This window comes from Trachemys scripta, chromosome 7 (assembly GCF_013100865.1).
Source record: "Trachemys scripta elegans isolate TJP31775 chromosome 7, CAS_Tse_1.0, whole genome shotgun sequence".
NCBI lineage: Eukaryota > Metazoa > Chordata > Testudines > Emydidae > Trachemys > Trachemys scripta.
Genome location: NC_048304.1, coordinates 103,841,168 through 103,860,227, shown reverse-complemented (window position 1 = coordinate 103,860,227; position 19,060 = coordinate 103,841,168). Strand labels below are relative to the sequence as shown.

Sequence of the window (19,060 nt, the reverse complement as noted above, 5' to 3'; positions counted from 1 at the left end):
ATGCATCACTCTGCACCTCAATTGATTTGAATAATGATAGCTTTGTTATAGTTCACTGCACACTAGTTGTGTGTGGAAATTTTACTAAAGCAAAAACAATCATCTCTCCATGGACCCCTTTTACAAAAAAGATAAAGCGGAAAATTTGTTTAAAAACAAACAAATAACTAAGATTAAACACACTGCTAATGTGTTTAAAAAACCCCTATAGTAATCTATTTTAGATATTTTAATTGCACAGACTATACATTGTCTTCAATTGTATCGTCTGTGCTTTTTATTGAGGTAGTTAAGAGAACACTCAAGTGTTAATAAAAAATAAATGTGGAAATTCAGAGTTAATTTTTAATAAAATAAATGCTTGGAGGCTGGAAAATGAGAAGGCTATAATTCAAAAGCTAAATTTCAGTTTGGCAATACTCTGTACAAAAAATCATAATGATTGCTGAAATTTTTCATTGCACCCAGAAGCTAAAGTATAACTTTTCATTTACCTATTCTGCATGCTTCTCTATATCCTTTTCCACTAGGTCTCCTTGGGCCATGAGTATAGAGTTCCAAGACTAAGCCATTTCTGAAAGATATATGGTAGCAAAAAGTACTGAAAAATCTGTCCAAAAGTAAAATACTGGTCATTGGCCCATCTTACTAAAGGATGTTGTAAATTTCCCATCACTTGGTCTTTTAATCCAGATTGGATGTCTTTCTAAAAGATATGCTTAGCTCAACCACAAGTTATAGGACTTGATGCAGGAACTACTGGGTCAAATTGAATGACCTCTGTTATGCAGGTTGTCAACCAGGTCCCTTCTGATCCCAAAGCCTGTGAATTTTTTTCTGCGTCAGTCTCAGTTCTGCCCCTACCCCTAATTGAAGCTGTTCACATAAAGGATCCTTACTATCATGCTTCTTCCCCTACCTAAGTAGCAGGCTTTTGCATTTACAGTAACTCATATTTATGTTTTAATTGTCTTATGTGCTTTGCCTCTGTGCATCAGTTCGATTTTGAAATACATAAGCCAAAATGAAAAATGGAGAAGCTGTATGCTGCTACACGAGTAGAGCCTTGTTCATCTGTAGTGGAGTGAGGGAGGAAAATGAAAGCAGAAATAAATATATTGGCCAAAGAAATTTAAACTAATTGTGAACACTGAATTGCCTTTCTATAACTCCTCACTATGTAGAAAAGGGCTTGGTCCTCCTCTGCTCCCCCTTCCACCCGCCCAAAAAAATGTTTACTGAACTAACTGGTCAATTTCTTCTCTAGCTATAGACATTTGGTTTTATATACTTTTGAGAAATTAACATATTCCTTTTCTTAATTGCCCATTTTTGTATAGCAAGCTGTTTACAGATTTCATCCTAAATGTTCCAACGGGTCGGCTCACAATTCAGAAGCTGTACTGTTTGATCGAAATAGTTCACAGTGACCTCTTCACGCAGCATGGTAAGCAAAGCCCTGGAAATCATTACATTGTCACATTATTCATTGTCTCTAGACCTCTATCAGTGTCAGTTTTGTCCTCAATTTAGAAGGTAGTTGAGGTTGCAACCAATTAAAGTTGTTCCACTACAAGGACAAGCAGATTTAGACTATGTAAGAAAATGCTAATTGACAGTTAGTGTAGGTGGTAGATCATGGAGAAATGAAGGCAAAAACTTGTAATTTGTAATTTAAAAGAGCATTAAACACTGTGTAATTGGCTTGGATTGTAATTTTTAAAATATGAAATTGTCACTTTCGCATTTCTATAATGGAATTTTGAGTCAAGGAAATTGAGAGAGAGAACTTGACCTTTCTGTTTTAGTTTTTAAATACTTCCCACAAATTCCAAATTAAATACATTGACACTATACCATGCACCCAGATTTTCATTCCACTTTGCAGTTAGTGGCCCAATGAAAGACAAGTTCAAATGGTTATTTTATGGTTTATCTAAGTTTTCATTTGAGGTACAGCATTGCCTTTCTTTCTAGATGGCTATAATGTAGACCAAAGTGTTGTTTCCTGGTGAAATAAGTTAACACAGTGAGCAACTAACTGTTGCCCTCTCCTCCCTTCCTAGTAATCTCTTCAATTTTGTTAAAGTTCTAAGGGCCTGAGGAGAGAGAGGCAAAGTCCTTCTCTTCATTTAGATGTTTTGTAGTGATCAAGTAGGGTGAACGAATTTAACCAGGATAGCTTAAAAGGAAGCTGCTAAACCATTTAGACCCCAAATTTAGATTTGATGGGTTCCTTTTTAAAAGCTTTACAAATCTTAATAGTAATAAATGCTGTATTCATAAAACTATAACTGAGCAGTGAAAAATTATTTTTGGATTTAAACCTCTCCCTGAAGTATTTGCAAGCAGACAGACTTATATTGGTGTGTATATATATGGACCATAAAGTAAAATGGGCTATAAAAGAGAGCATTCTAATTTCGCTGCCCAATTTATATGAAACTACCACAGAATGGATGAAGAAAAATAATTTTTTAATTTAAAAAATATGATCAGTCTTGATTATTTAAGGGAATTTTAATAATACTGATAAGGATTTTAAAGAAAATTAAACCTGACAGGATGTATTTTAATGTATCTGTTTTGTGGGTAACTGTTACAGATTTAACAAACATAATTCCTTCTTTGTCTGATATGATTATAAAAAGAAGCCACTTAGGTGAGAGAAGTAACAAGTTACAGGGACTTGAAATTTTCTAGAAGGCTGTGGTCCTTTTTTATCTATTGTTGATTTTATTTGTAGGTAAAGATGACACACTGAAAAAATAAATGAAGTCTGAACTTAGTGATTGGAACATAGAGTAGTAGGACTTTGATAAATAGGCTTCCTCAGCATTGCAAGGTGTGCAATGCAACCCGCCCAACCCCCCATCCAAAAAAAACCCCCACCCCAAAGTCAATTTAAAAGTTTGTGTCCTGTCGAAAAGAAAAATGCATTGATGTTTTTATTAAAGAGTATACTGTACATTTCATTGGCTATATGATTTTTCATTCTTAACCTGTATTTCTCGGGAATTTAGTGATTATGTTGGAAAAATTCCTTTTGTTGCTAAAATATCGGGGAGAGGAGCTAGATAAAAAATTGTTGGGGAAATAGTTTTTAAAATTATTCGTAAGAGGAGTATGAAACTGATTTTTCAGAGTGCATTTAGTCCTTAACACTCAACATTTTGAAAGGGCTGTGCACTAAGTGCTGCTCCTTAAAATGCACAAGTACCCTCTGCACTGGTAGTGTTCTGTAGTTATCTGAATTATATGTACCCTCATAGCACCATACTGTGAAAATGTAGTCCTAAATTTATGGAGTAATTCCTTTTCCTGTTTTGAATTTTTTTTAATAAATTGATTGGTTAAATCCAGAGTACACACATGCACAGATATTCTGAAGCAGTATATATGCTTTCACTTGCAGAATGCCTGCCTGAGAGTAACGGCTCCCAGTGGTTCACAGATCATTTAGTGTATTAGGAGGCAAATTTAGCAGATGGCTAATAAAATAAATTACATGCATCTTTCATAATAAGATGACTCTGGCACGTAAATGCAGGAATGTATATAGTAGAGATAAGAAACCACCTAGAAACAGGAAGAAGGGTCAAAATGCAACAGCATGAATGTAAAATATACTACTATGTATAAAGGAAATTAAAGGGTAAAAACTTACTCTAAGGTTACTTTGTGGGCTAAAATAAATTTGTAAAAGCAAGGAAGCGTGATAGTATATGCATAAAACTTCTTACATCATATTGTATTTGCGTGTCCCTAAAACTGAAATAAGTATGATATATCCTTTAGGACCAATGATCTATGTTAAAGGTACTGACTTAAGTCTCACACTTCAGGAGAGACTGGATGGTTAATGAGATTGATAATGAGAGTCAGAAACTACACCAGCAACATCCAGAATAGCTTTATCAGCAGAGCTGCATGGAATGAGGTCCGGTAGAGCCATCCTCTGTTTACACACCTGGGACTATGACATTAAATGCTTAGTAACCTCAGTAGATGAGGTTGAAAGAACAAGATACAGTAAAAGCTGTTTTATCTGGCATATTGGGAGAATGAGAGGTTCCGGTAAGTGAAAAATACCAGTTAACTAAGAGGGAGGGAGTTTGGGTGCGGGAGGGGGCACGTGAGGGGGTGTGGGGTGCCGGATCCATCGGGCGTTCACCTTGGGCAGCTCCCCGCAAGCGGTGACCTGTCTCTGCTGCTCTTAGGCGGAGGCACGGCAGATGACTCTGCGCACTGTCTCCATCCACAGGCGCTGCCCCCACAGTTCCCACTGGCCACAGTTCCCAACCATTGGGAGCTGAAGAGCTAGCGCTCGGGGCAGGGGCAGTGCGCGGAGCTGCCTGCTGTGCTTCCGCCTAGGAGCAGATGGGACAGGTCACTGCCTCCCAAGGTGAGCACCGCCCAGAACTGGTGCCCCGCATCCTCTCCTGTGCCCCAACCCACTGCCCTGAGCCCTCTCCCGCACCCAAATTCCCTCCCAGAGCCTGCGCTCCACACCCCCTCCAGTGCCAACCGGACTATAACCCAGAATTTCAATTAATATCAGAAATGCCGGTTTATAGAGCTTTCCAGTTGGTGAAGTGCCGGATAAAACAGTTTTTACTATACCATGAACAAGCCAGAAACTGCACCAGCAAAAGCCCTAGCTAATTCATAAATCAGAATGCCTGGAATACATAGATTTCAGAAGACTTTGGGATATTTTCTCCACACATTTCCCCCTTCTCCCCAAGCAGCTGAAGTATCAGTTATTGACAAAGCTGGAGGAAGAGTACTGAACCATAACCAATGGTCTTTATTCTTTATGGCAACCTTGAGTTCCTTAATAAACATGAATGTGTTCTTTGGTAGTCCAAATTATCTGCATGATTACAGTGATACTGTATATCCAAGTAAGATATAGGATTTTGCATTTGTATTGCAGCCCCTGTTTCTTCAGAATAGGTGATATAGGACATATGGGAGCAGTGAATATATTTACTTATTTTATCCACTGCTGTGCCATATTCTCTGTATAAGGAATTTTGTTCCCTCTGAGTGTCCTAGATTTTGTTGGTGAGGAATTACCAGTTGACTTCCAAGACCCACCTTTTCAAGGCCTGTGACCATTTCCAAATTTTCTACATAAACTTCCAAGTATAACATAGAACTCTGTACAGACTGATTCTGCTTTGGATATTCATCATATTCCTAGCTTTAAGACCATGAATATTCACTACTGTTTGAAGAAAAAATTGTTTTCTTTTACTGCTGGAAATTATTCCCCTACTAATAGAACCAAACCAATTTATATATATTTGTGAGGGTCATAGTCATTGAGTTCCATCCAAAGGCTACTTTGTACATCTACTTTAGTCTGTTAGACGTCCCACTAGTTTTATATCCTCACTTATTTCCTCATTTTTCTGAAGCTTGATAGATAAATTTAGTTTTGTCTTGGGGGGAAACAAACAACTAATTATCTTGGTCTTTCTTTGGCATGGACAAAGCTCGTGGGAAATGATACCCAAATTCTCTCTCCTCTCACAAAAGAACCATATTTAAATTGCTTCTACATTCATTTGTCCTCAATCTGATTTGACAGAACAGTTACTGTAAGGGCATTGAAAAGATCATTTGGTCACAGTTATGTTGTTAGAGAAATTCATTAGAGTCTTTGACAAAACATTATTGCCTTGGAATTGTATCACAAAGATGTTCTAAGTGTGTCCTGTTTGATTTGCCAGAGTTATTAAAAATCTAGAGGCTGATTCTCTTTCACTCCTTTTTATGGTTTTTTGGAGGATTTCTGTTTTTGGTTTATGCAGTTTGTAGCTATATTACTGTTGGAAGCAGCGTGGTCAATAGGAATAAAGTGTGAGACTGGGAATGAGGATATGTGGAGTCAGTATCTTAAACAAGATACTTAACATTTCTGTGAAGTTGTGTAGATTTTCAAAAGAAAGTTAAGCAGGTTAGGTACCAAAATCCCTTTGGAATTCAAGGCAATCCCAGCTTTCATTTCTAAAAATTGGGATGCTACTTTCTTACTTTGTAAAGCATTTTGAAGTCTAATTCTGCACAGTACTGAGTGTGTTGATATTTAGAATTTAAAATCCTGATTCAGCCAGGTACTTGGGTACATGCCTAACTATTAGAATGCAAGTAGTACCACTGAAAGAGACAAGGTGGGTGAGAAAATATCTTTATTGGACTGACTTCTGTTGGTGGAAGGGGCAAGCTTTCAAGCTTCACAGAGCTCTTCCTCAAGTCTGGGGAAGGTAACCAGAGTGTCCAAGCTAAATGCAAGGTGGTACAGATGGTTAAGCATAAGGTGTTTATACATGTTGTAGGAGACCACTTAAAATGAAGTCTGCAATTAACATCTCTGCAGTCATAGGATAAAGGAGGATTAGTCAGCAGCAGGGTTTGTTACAAATTGTTGTAATAAGCCATAAAAGTAATGTCTCTGTTAAGTCCATGGTTTTTTAAGTGTCCAGGAGAGTTATGAATTTAAGCTCCAGTTGTCTTTTGAAAGTGTTGTGTAGGTTTCCTTTGAGGATGAGGAAAGAGAGGTCAGATATGGAGTGATTGCTTTGTGAAAAGTGTTCGCCCACAGGTGATAGGATGTTTTTGTCTTTTATCATTTTTCTCTGAGAGTTCATTCAAGAGCATAGCGCTTGTCTTGTTTCACCCAAATAGTTGTTGAAGCATTTGATGCACTGGATGAAGTACACCATATGTTGTGATAGCATATGTTGTATAGGACCATGGATCTTGAAAAGATATGCTTTAGGGGGCACTGATCATCATAGAAGTGGTGATAAGTCTGTAGGGTTTGCATTTGTTCTGGCAGGGTATGGTGCTGCATTAAGTTACATAGGGATTGGGCATGTGTATATATATGTATTTGAATACAGTGGTTTTGCAATAACCTAATGGATGCTTTAAACTATAAATGTATTTAATTTTTGTTATGGATGTTGTTATGACATGTTATATATGTGACATATATATATATATATATGACATAAAATATACAACTCAAACGCCAAGATTTGGTTTTATACTAATGATTTATCTGCATTGTCATGGTATAACTATTTTTCTGTAACTTGAGCTCTTTTGTAAAACGAAGCCAAGTGTCAACTGAATTATGTGAGTTCTGGGCTTTAATCTGAAAAATCAGGTGATTTCTCTATTAGAAAATTGCTTGCCCATAAAAGTTTAATAGAAAGCATACACCATTTATATGCACTCTTACTGTTTAATTCTCATAAAACAATGTTAATCTTTATCTCAGTGCTATATAATGGGAGCAAAGTTATTTAAAGTCACTTTATGGATTGTTTAATTTTTTGTTTGGTCACATTAAACAAAAAAACACACTACTTGGTGTTCACAAAAATAAATGTTTTAAACTGACAAATTCGTTAATGTTCATGCAGTTTGCTGTAACAAAGTTCCCATATCAGTGTTGTGGTGAAATATTTTTGCTTGGATATTCATAAGACGATAATGCCCATTGAGTGTCCTCTTATAAAGATGAATACTTTATTTTCAGTGCACGTTACCCTGACATTAATCATTGTGGGATATACCAGTGCAGCAGGGGAAGAACAGATGTCGAATTATTGTTGTCTGTAATCATTGTGTATCATACTTAGGAGCTACCTTCAGAGCTGGCTTTTGAACAGGAGAGTAGTGATATAGACTATACATTTATTAAGGTTGTTCATTAATCAGTGTTGGGAGGTACACGTGAGAGGCAGTTTGATAAAGATTAACCTTTGCTATTCTGTGCTTTCTGATAATTTAAATATAGATGATAAAATATTGAGAATAATATTCAGGTTTGTAGGAAGGATGCGTTTGAGGCATCACCTGCTTTGTACACCCTATTATTGTAGTGCTGGTTGTAAAATAATTTGCCTGAAATTATCTTTGGATTGCTACATCTGGGTCATACTGCCCGTAATTAGGGCTGGCTAGAAAACATCAATTTGGTTTTGTGAGAAAAATTTGAGGTTTTGAAAATTGTTTTCATTCTAATACAGAATGAAGCAGAGACCTTTCAAAATGTTTAGTTCCATCCTGGCATTGTTTTTGACAGGAAAAAAATTTGTAAACATTTTTTCAACCTGCTCTAGCTGCGATGCATGCTATCAGCAGAGGTGAATTTGTAGTCCAAAGGTGAAGACTTTTGCCTCGCAGCACAAATATTAGGTCTGCTCCTTGAGTGCTGGAAGTGGAAGTGTTTATTGACACAAAAATCACTCTCACCCTCTAAACACTATTACTGTGAAACGCTTTTTATGTATATATTTTCCAATGTATCATAATCAGAACTTCCATTTTCTTAGTTCTTGATATTTATTACTTTCAGAGTGCTGGAAAATAAACTTTAGACTATAGAATTATTTCTGTGCAGTGTTTCCCACCCATAATTAGGTAGAGGGTACCAGCAGATCCCAGAAAGAGCTCGTGGTGATGACTGTGATTGTAATGTACCTTTAATTGCCTACGAAAGCTATGGTGTCTGGGTAGGAAATTTCCAAGTAGTATAACTATAATTAATTAATGTTACTGTCCCAAACAAATACAAGTATGGGAGTGAATAACTTTTTTCAGTGAAGCCTTTGAAATAAAGCTAAGGCCAAATCCAATAGCAGAGTTACCTTCTGTGCAAACATTTTTTTGTGTGTGTGTGACTTACATTGATGGATGGTGCACCTGAGACATCCTTGAGTCCTTGTTTTATCTTCATGTTATATAACCTGCAAGATTTACAAACTCAACAGTTCATTTACTCACAGCTTGGTTCTCGGGAAGGCAGAGATCCACTGAAATGATGACTGAGAAATTTTGTCAAGTCCTCTTCGCTACTTGAAAGGAGCCAGCCCTCAGTATAGAGGTTTATAATTTCAAATGGAAGTAATATGACAAATCAATTAGGTCGTTTTCCTTGTCTCTCAAAATCAGCTTGCTTACCTTCACTATTGATCAGTCTCAGCTCCAGGCAACCCACTCAAAACTGATGTAACTGCAATTTTAGATTTCCACATGCTTTGCAGATACTACATTGATCTGTGACCATTCTCTAGTAGTAGGATTTAAAAGAGACATGAAACTTGCAATCTCTAATTAAGGGCTTTTGTAATGGTACTGATTGATGCACCCAGAGGCTTCACAAAGACAAGTTAGCAGCAGCGGTGCTACTTTATTGAGGACACTAGGCAGGAATATTCCCCTCCCCCAAACGCATACTAATAATTAATAGGGGGCCCCCTTGAGCTGCTCGGGGCCCTAAAGCAATTGCTTAGTTGGCTTATGCCTAGCGCCGGCTCTGGAAGTTAGTACAGTTACTTCTCCATAGAGCCTGCCAACCGTGTGTCAGAATCCTGCTTTTACTCATTTCATTAAAAGCAGTATTCCACAAACTGGTTTTTTTTTTTTTTTTTTAAAGATGCCTATTTTGAGTCTGAGGTAAATGAAGTCCCTCACAATTTAATCTTATTGAATTGCTTATGAATACATTACAGCAGCTAGTGTTCAAGGAGCCATTTGTTTTGTTCCTTATTAGGAGTTAAACATATTAAAGCATACTTAGTCAGACCTATGACAGTATGTATAACCTCCTCCATAACAGATCTGAAAGGCTGCACCGTGTGATAGATTTTCCAAAAATCTACAATGTATTACCTCAAAACAGCTTCACAGGAAAATTAAAGTTTGGATTAATATTTATAAGGCTATTTCTTAGCAACATTTCTAATACTTTTCTTATTTAGCTGATTTTGGCAAGATATTCTTCTGTGTCCCATATCCCCATTTTTTCATTGCCATAATTTTTAGTGAATGTGGTTTAGGATCATGTATCTTGAAAAACTCATAGCAGACTATTAGGTTAAATACTTACAATTCATTACCTGCCATGTAGGAGTGTTGTCCGACTTCATATTACATAAACTGCTTTCAGATACAATGAAAGATTCTGTCAATGTGCTATATTATTAACATTTGTTATGCATGTATACATTTTCTTGTCTGCTAGGTAACACAAAATCTTATTAATGTATTAATTAATATTTATAATTATTATTTATTATTTATCTAATATTTATTATTAATTAATTAGTTATTAAGACCCCTTACGGTTTTGTTTGTACTTTTAAAAACTGAAATGCAGTTTGGGCCACTGTTACACTATGTTAACTTTTTAGGCTATGTCTACACTTAAAATGCTACCATAGCACAGCTGCAACGGTGCCACTGTAGAGCTTCAGTGTAGACACTCACTACAGCAACGGGAGGGGTTCTCCCTTCATTGCCCTGAAAGGCAGTAGCTAAGTTGACAGAAGAATTCTTTTGTTGACCTGGTGCTGTCAATACCAGGGGTTAGGTTGGCATAGCTACATCTCTTAAGGTGTGTGGATTTTTCACACTCTTGAGAGATGTAGCTATGCTGATGAACGTTTCAAGTGTAGACCATCCCCTGAGCTTTCTAGCCTCTAAAAATGTGAATCTATAGCTAATACTTACCTGTAAGGTACATCGAACCCTATAATGATAACATTTATCTGTGGATATACAGTGCAGGCCTAATAGTGTGCCCTGAGGCAAACATTTCAACTCTCAAGCTGTGATTCTTCTCCCTTGAAGCCTTATGCCAGAGGCTAAATGACCAAGGATCAGAAAAACAGAAATACTGCATTCAAGAGTTTCTGCTGTTAGCTCTGTAAAGATGAATATTGTTCCTTTGTTGGAAACAAAAAAGTCTGAAGCTAATTGAAAGTACTTGCTAATAATTAATGCATTATTTGTGAGACTATAAAATATTAGCCGTGCCGTTAATTAAAACAGTATTAAAACATAACTATATTACTTTCCCTTTTTCCTGTGAATGTGACATTTTCTGAAAAATATGCTGCCTGTCATTTTTTTTTTTTATAACCTAGTCCCTTGTGTAACATAGAGGTACTGTGCTCAACCATTCAGGTGGAGTTCATGCTTCTGCACGTGTAGTCTCTCGGGGTGACCAAGGTGTAACACAAATGAGCTTTGTTGAGAGATCTCTCCACTGTTTTGCCAGAAAGGCTGTGGATGTAATATTAAATAAATGTTGGGTGTGGGCAGTGGGAGAGGGCTTTGGAAGGAGATGGTTGGAAAGTGTGTCCGTGGCTAAAGGAGAGTAAAATGTTTCACAAAACTATCTGGATTTTCAGACATGCTGTAAGATTAATATGCAGGAAGTGTTGTTTGGAAAAAAAAAATCCCATGAATTTCAGTACCAGGCTGCTTACATGCATCATCACATAGTTGAGTGATGTTGCGATACATTAGGACTTGATGTTGCCTCGTGTTGCAGTGATATCATTCTGTGTGGCCAATATCATTACTTGTCCTGGAAGGAAATTCAGAAAAAGTGACAACCAATTAGTGGGAAGCAGCATTCTCCTCAAGGAATGTGGTGTCGTCTTTATCTGTTTCTCCCCTTCCCCCACCCCGTCCCTAATTGAATACCTCGAGGGCCCATGTTGCTCTTTCAGCTCTGACAAGAAACATCTAGCTTTGCTCTCTCCACCACCATCCCTGCTTCTCAGTTGGGATGGGGACACCCACAAAAATCACTGCATTGCTCCAACTCATAATTAAGGGTTCTGTGGCAAGTCAGGATCGTTCCTTACTCCTTGGCTACATCCTCCTTCCCCTTAAAGCAGTGGTCCCCAACGTTTTTGTAGCCAGTAGCACATTCATGTTTTCAGAAGAGTGTGGCGGGCGCCAACAATTTTTCAAGGCTTATTTTGTATTTGTACATTAAATAATATGAAAAACATCATATTTAATATTACATAATATATGAATCCAGAGAGGAGAGAGAAGCCATGAGGACAGAGAACACCGGCGCCCACAGCCCCAGAGAACTCTGTCCCCAGCAGGCGCGGGGCTGCGGCTTCTCTCCGGCTGGGCACTAGGTGGGCGCACATAAATGGCCCGGTGGGTGCCATGGCACCCGCGGGCACTGCATTGGGGACCACTGCTTTAAAGCAAAAACATAATGAAAAAACTCTCCACTCTTTTTGCAGTCTAATTTGCAGGGCACATGTTCACCGGATTGTGTCAATGCTAACTTCCTTTTGCCTGAGTATTATAGGGAAGTTGAACAATCCTATCCATTCAAAATGTAAAGGTGCTGTACTGTTACACATGCAAAACTGCACAGCTTTTCCCTCCGTTATGCAGTGCCCTGTGCTCAATTGTGGGTGTGTCATTTGCATGATCACAATGCTTAAATACGTGTAGTTATCATAAGTAGAAGTAGTCATGTGTTTAAAGTTATGCATATGCTTAAGTACCTTGCTGAATTGGAGCCTTGGGACAAAGCGTGTACCAATCTTTATACTTCAGATTGTCTAGGGAATGTCTACACTGCAATAAAAGACATGTGGCAGCGAGTCTCAAAGCCTGAGCCAACTGACTCAGTTGACCTGGGCTCTGAGACTCACTGCTGCAGGGATTTTTTTGCTGTTCAGTTGTACTCTGCTATAAAGAGGTCACTTTGCATTTGCTTATGACTGTCTGGTTTTTTGGTTTTCAAACTTTTGCCCAAAATTTGGTCTGGCTTTCTGTCTTCCAGGAAGTTAACTTTTTTCCTGAAAGTTTTGTTTAAAATATTTGATCTGTTTGCAACATATATTTGTGTGTATACTATGAAATTATGTAAGACATACTTGTAACATTGTATCTTTATGTGCAGACTGCAGGGAGATCTTGCTGCCAATGATGACAGATCAGTTGAAGTATCATTTGGAAAGGCAGGAAGACTTGGAGGCTTGCTGCCAACTGCTTAGTAACATCCTGGAAGTCCTTTACAGGAAAGATGTGGTTAGTAACTGATGTTCGTACCAATTAGCCCTTAAGAATACTATGTCTTGCGAGTGATAGGAGTGATCATAAAGTAAAGCTGGCAATGACTTAGTTTTTGTCATTTATTTTTGTTCTGAGTTTTTGCTTTCTTTTTCTTTCTTCTCCTCCTCTATTGTGGTGGTCGGAAGTGAGGTGGTGTTGTCTGATGTTTACTCTTTCACCATGTTGCTCTCTGGCCCCAAGGTTTCTCACTTATGACAACCTTTATTCTGGCCCAGAGGAAATGAAATATGGCTCCCTCTGGAGCTCATCCCATAACACCGCTCCAGATATTGGTCAGATACTCACAGGAGTTGAGCATCCTTCCTCCACAGCCCTTGCACCTGCTGCCACATTGGGGAGTGTTTGATGAGTTTGGAACATGAACTCTTCAACCTCTTCAATGCATTGATGCTGGTTTGTTGGGCCAGCTTTTGGTCCTTTGGTAGTTGTTCATCAACTAAAGAGGATAAAAACTGAGTGTGGTGTTTGAAATTTGTAGCAGAAAATTTCACTACAGGAAAAAAAATTCTCTTACAAGTCACTGTAAAAGAGTAGCTTTAAATGACTTTCTTAGCAACAGGACTTGTTCAAGTTATAGGAAAATCCAAAATGCTGGTTTGATGGTGTGAATGAACAATTTGTCAGGAATTTAAAATGTACAGAAATATCCCCGTGTGATCTATGACATTTAAAAACAATCTGCGGGAAGTAGGCTACTCTTCAGACAGTTCAATAAAATAAAACAGCCCCCCTCTAGCCAATTCTCCCAAGATATAGCTAAATAACTTGACAATGCTTCCTTCTGCCTGAGTATTATAGGGAAGTTGAACAGTCCTATCCATTCAGAATGTAAAGGTGCTGTACAATTACACATGCAAAACTGCACAACTTTTTTCTGTTACGCAGTTGTGGGTGTGTCATTTGCATGATTAGATTTTTTTATTGACTAGACAGTAACTATACAAATCTCTCTCTTTTGGTGGGGAGCTCCAGTTATTTGCCAGCGATAAAGATTTTTGGACCAGAGGGTTGCTGCCTGAGTCTGGATTCCTATACATAAGCTGCATAGCTACCTACACTTTGGCCAGGGCAAGTTCCAACTTTTTAAAAACTGTCCTTGGTAACTGCATTCTTCTATGATCCCAGATTCTGTGGCATCAGGAAGCAGATTACATTAAAAAGATGAGTTTCTGTCCTGACAGCGCAGCAGCCCCTCCCCATTTTTTGCTGTCTGCATCTCTCTCAGCAAGCCGTACTTACTGGCTTTCAGCTCCACCACCTGCTGAGCTGAACACAGTTGAGAAGGTCTGTATGAGGGTTAGGAGGCAGAATTAGGAGCTGGCTTCTGTTACTGAGAAAGCCAACCAACAATTGGGTGAGAGAGGGCTGCTGAGCTGCCGGATGATTGATTCCTGTATGCAGACAGAAAAGGGAGACGGAGGAGCTGTGGGGAAAAGAAGGTGAGAAGGGACACAGAGTAGGAAAGTCCCAGCTTGTCACCATCAGGAAGCTTGGGTGCTGCAGAACAATAGCTGCACATACATGTACTGGAGATGCGGGATACTTTTTCACCTAGGCCAGTGGGGGACTCTGGAAATTAAATGCAACTGGTGATCCTTGGGTTATTTTTCTCACTCATTTAAAAAAAAAAAAAAAAGGCATTTCACAGGTTTACACAGCTGTCCAGCAACAGCCTACAGCATATCCTGTTCAGAGAATTGTCTGGCAAAACATTTCAAATGTTGACAACCATAGAGTAGTCCCTAAAGACAGTTGCATTAGGGCAAGGGAAGGCAAGTAACTTTTAAGGAGCATGTTTACATTGTGGGAGTAGGGGAAGCAAGTTCCCTATATTAGTGTGATACTTCCCTACCCCCAATCTTTGTGGGGCTTCCTCCCGTTACAAGGTTGGGACATTCATCCCTAATGTGTTCACAAAGGGCATTCACAGTGAACACCAACACCACACTTTTAATGCTTTAAAAAAAAATCCTAGCAGATCACCTCTAAAACCAGAATATATATGAAACAATTGAGAATCACTTTGAAAGGCCTTAGTTAAGTTGTTTAATTTATCTGATACACTGTTAAGTATGCCATGTTTACTTTGATCAGAGACCTTTGATTTTAAATGGTGAAAAAATGTCTTTGGAAAACTAAATTGTGAACTAACCAAATGCCATAAACATTGTGTTTTTCCCCCAAGGATTTGCTTTTTATTTAAATTACTCTAATTATGTATCCCTCGGGGGAGGGATAGCTCAGTGGTTTGAGCATTGGCCTGCTAAACCCAGGGTTGTGAGTTCAATCCTTGATGGGGCCATTTAGGGATCTGGGGCAAAATCAGTGCTTGGTCCTGCTAGTGAAGGCAGGGGACTGGACTCAATGACCTTTCAAGGTCCCTTCCAGTTCTATGAGATAGGTATAGCTCCATATGTAATTGACTTTCAGTAGCAGCCAGTAATAAAAAATCTATTTTCTTTGTGCAGTCTTTGCTTTTAACAAAGACTGTTTTTCATCTTGTTGAGCAGTAGTTGTGAGGAGTTATAATTGATTTGGTTTCAACAGGATAGATGGATTTTAATAATGAGCATCAATATTTGAGTTGTATTGATTGTCTTTCGGTGATAGTTTCCACTAGATTATCCTTTCTCTTCAGGGACCAACACAACGACATGTCCAGATAATCATGGAGAAGCTATTGAGGACAGTAAATAGAACCGTCATTTCCATGGGACGCGATTCAGAGCTCATTGTAAGTGTTTCTTGACATAAACTTAAAAGTATTTTTATCACAACTTCTTGCACCTTGCATAATATATGATTTAAATCCCCGGTGATAAAAAGCAGTCAAAACCTATTGTAACTCTCTTGTGTGTTCAAGTAAACTGTAGAGTTTTAGATTATATTTTTTGTGTGGCTTATATTAGGAGGAGAAAGGTCCTATTTAAATTGTCAGTGATCAAATGATGAATTTAATTGGGTATGTTTAACCAAAACTAATTTTATTTTTTGCAATTACAAGATTTTAACCAGCTAAAAATGTTGTGTAAATGAAACAAACTTTTGTTGCTGACATTTAAATCGGACTGGAGGCTTAATTCTGCCAACGGTTACTCGTATTATTGGTGGTTCAGTTGGGGTAATGACTCACATAGGCATATTGATTTAAATAAAGTGGAGGATTGCAGAATATGGCCCTGGCAATTACAACTTTCATATTGAAACAAAGACTTGGATGTGTGCCCATGGAAGTCCTGAGAAATAATATGGTTATTCCAAGATTATCCATTTAAGTATGCACTGACATAACTTAATATTACAAGAGCTTAACTTTTGTTGAGTTTTGCTCGATATCATATTTAACAACGTTTGTTACCTTTTAAAATATTTTGTTTGTTGGACCACTTAAATATTCTGCATCAGATGTTTGGCTTCAGTGGAGCTACACTGGTTTGTATCAGCTGAAGATATGGGCCTTTATTAACTTCTTTTAAAAAAATCTTTAAATGTTTGTCACTATTTGAAGCATATATGCACACAGTGTACTTAATTGGTGTAAAAGCTTGCATTCATTTAAAGTTCTGTACCATTCTGGATCAATTATTTTGGTGGAAACCTAGAAGGAGAGATCATGAAATGTTTCCTACCAATCTGCACACTTTAATGGCTTTGATTCTCTTCTTAAAACTTCTTTCCTTACCTCTTCCTTCTCTGTACTGTATTACATCATTTAAAAAAAAATCAAAATTGAGAATGTTCTGAATTAACTCTCTCCTCTCTTCCTCTAATTCCATATTATTCCTTTACCCCAGTCTCTCACTGTGATATCTCCCTTCATCCTTCTAGGTCCTCAGTCTGTCCCCTGGACACCATCCTCTCTCACCCTCTGTCCTCCACTCTTCATCGTCTGTAATGGTGTTTGTATCCCTAAGAATGATAAAAACCTTCTCTTACTCCTAATTGTCTCTCCAGCTATCATATTGGCACTTGCTTTCCCACTTCCAACAACATGCTGTCTGTTAATGACTTTGTATCCCCCCACCCCCCGAAATGACAAGGATTAACCCTTGAGTAAGTAAAGTAGTTATAATTCATATGGAAGACAAACTTAATATTGAGAAAGCAGACAAAAGTCATTAGGATTGGATTGTGTGTGTGTGTTTGTATATAATAAAATATATAGATAGTAGAATGCAGACAAAATGTTGTTGTTGTTTCTGTAGGTTAAATTGTAGAAATATAGCTGATGTATTTATCAAAATTCCTCAATTTTATTTCCCCTCTGCTAAACTGTGATGATGTCTGTATATTTGAAGTGATACAAAAACAGAACAGGATATATTCTGAAGCATTATGTTGTTAGAGCCATAGTTAGTTTTTCCCCTTTTTAGCTGTAGCAAAATGTATTTGCAAGTTTAAGTCTTGCATATATATATTTTTAACTAAGCGCAATTGTATTAAAAATGCACACTGTGAACATGAACATAGCCTGAAAGCATTACATCTGAACACACTATAATTATTTAATGAATGCTGACAGCATCAGGAATTTTTAAGAGGGCACTTACTATTTAAAATTCAGTGCATTTCTAAAAGCATCTCTCGGTAATCAACCAATAATGATTCACTTTTGTGGTGTCAATAAAGTAGTAAGATGGAAATGCAACCAATACTTAGTATGCATAACCTTACACTTCTTGGATCAGCATCAGATTGAGATTTATGCATTAAATTTTTTTGACTTGAAAGTTGCACCTAGAATTTAGATTAGAGAATAGATCATAGCAGAACAAATAGAAGAAAAAACAGTTTCTAGACAAAGAACCATAAAGGAGGAGAGTTTAGGTGATGGCATTTTTTTAAAGTAATGTATCACAAATCATATATAATTCATTTCTTACATAAAATAACTATACAGGTGTTGCAGTAGTTGAATCTAAATCATTTTTTCACCTTGAAAAAATGACTATATTTTTCACCTCTTATTTAAAATTTATTGCACTGGTAATAATCTGGAATTTGATATTATGTATTTGCAAAGATGTTGGAAGATTTTTGATGATGCTTGCTTCTTTAAAAGAAGGCAATATGTTCATTACGATACAAATTTATATCTTGATTCTGCAAATATTCACTCCTGAGTGGTTCTGCTTGAGTAGTCCCAATGAATACAATGGAGCTACATGTCTGAACAAGGATTTGCAGGGTTGGGCCCAATACGACAAAAGTGAATCAAATAACACTGGTTTCATTTTGCATTCTTTTCATAACTTGGTTTTAAGATCAGTGGGATTTTTATTTGGTATTCTTAGATGCACTGTAATGGGTGCTTTTTATGTATAAATATCCAACACGGTGTTCTTTTGTTGGTGCTTTTAATTTGCATAGATAACACTCTTTATGCACATTTCCAAGTTCTGAACTGTGCACAAGTATGCAGTATGCCCCAAAGTGTGTGTGTGCGTCTATGTCTGTACTTGAGAGCCTAGCATTTTGGATGTCAAAAGGGGATTTTAACAGAATTCAACTATTCAGGGTAGAATGGAGTTGCCTTGAAACAGAGGGAGTAAAGGTATGTTGATGATGGTTATTTTTTTAAATACAGTGTGTTTTCTGATCACAAGACAAAGAGCATCAGTAGGACATGAAATTCGTAGATAAGCACTAATATAACATGCAAAATGTTCGCTGTTGCAAGAGGATATATAATTCAAGACTCTAGTTATGAAACTATAAATAATTTAATACTAAGCCTCACTTTCAGCTTTTTTTGAGAATTTGTGACTATTCAAAAAGATTTATTTTCTCTGTCTTATAACTTATGGATATGATTTAAAATCTTGATTACAGTTGTAACAATTGTTAAATTGATTCAACAAAAGTATTAACAATAGATGGTTCTGTTGTACATAATGGGCCCAGATAGCTATGTCTAACATGGGATACACTGTCACGTACTATATGTCACAAACTTACATTCCACAAGTGAGCACAGTAACAAATTTTAGAGATCAGAATATTTTAATTTTTTCTTCTTTGTTACATTTAACATTTGCAGGGATTCTGGAAACCTCATGACCCCCAAAAAACTCCCTTAAATGATTGTGGGGTTTTTTTTACCATTTTTATCCTAAATGTGTTTTTGCTATAAAAG

General features: G+C 37.3%; 1 protein-coding gene across 2 annotated transcripts in view; it reads left to right on the top strand.

The window, feature by feature from the left end:
* DOCK1 (dedicator of cytokinesis 1) overlaps positions 1–19,060 on the top strand; it is a 538,770-nt gene that overhangs the window by 155,238 nt on the left and 364,472 nt on the right. For both annotated transcript variants that reach the window (XM_034776839.1, XM_034776840.1), the window contains exons 25-27: positions 1,341–1,447; positions 12,752–12,879; positions 15,563–15,658. In XM_034776839.1, the coding sequence (XP_034632730.1) occupies positions 1,341–1,447; positions 12,752–12,879; positions 15,563–15,658 (331 nt within the window). The remainder of the gene's footprint in view (positions 1–1,340; positions 1,448–12,751; positions 12,880–15,562; positions 15,659–19,060) is intronic.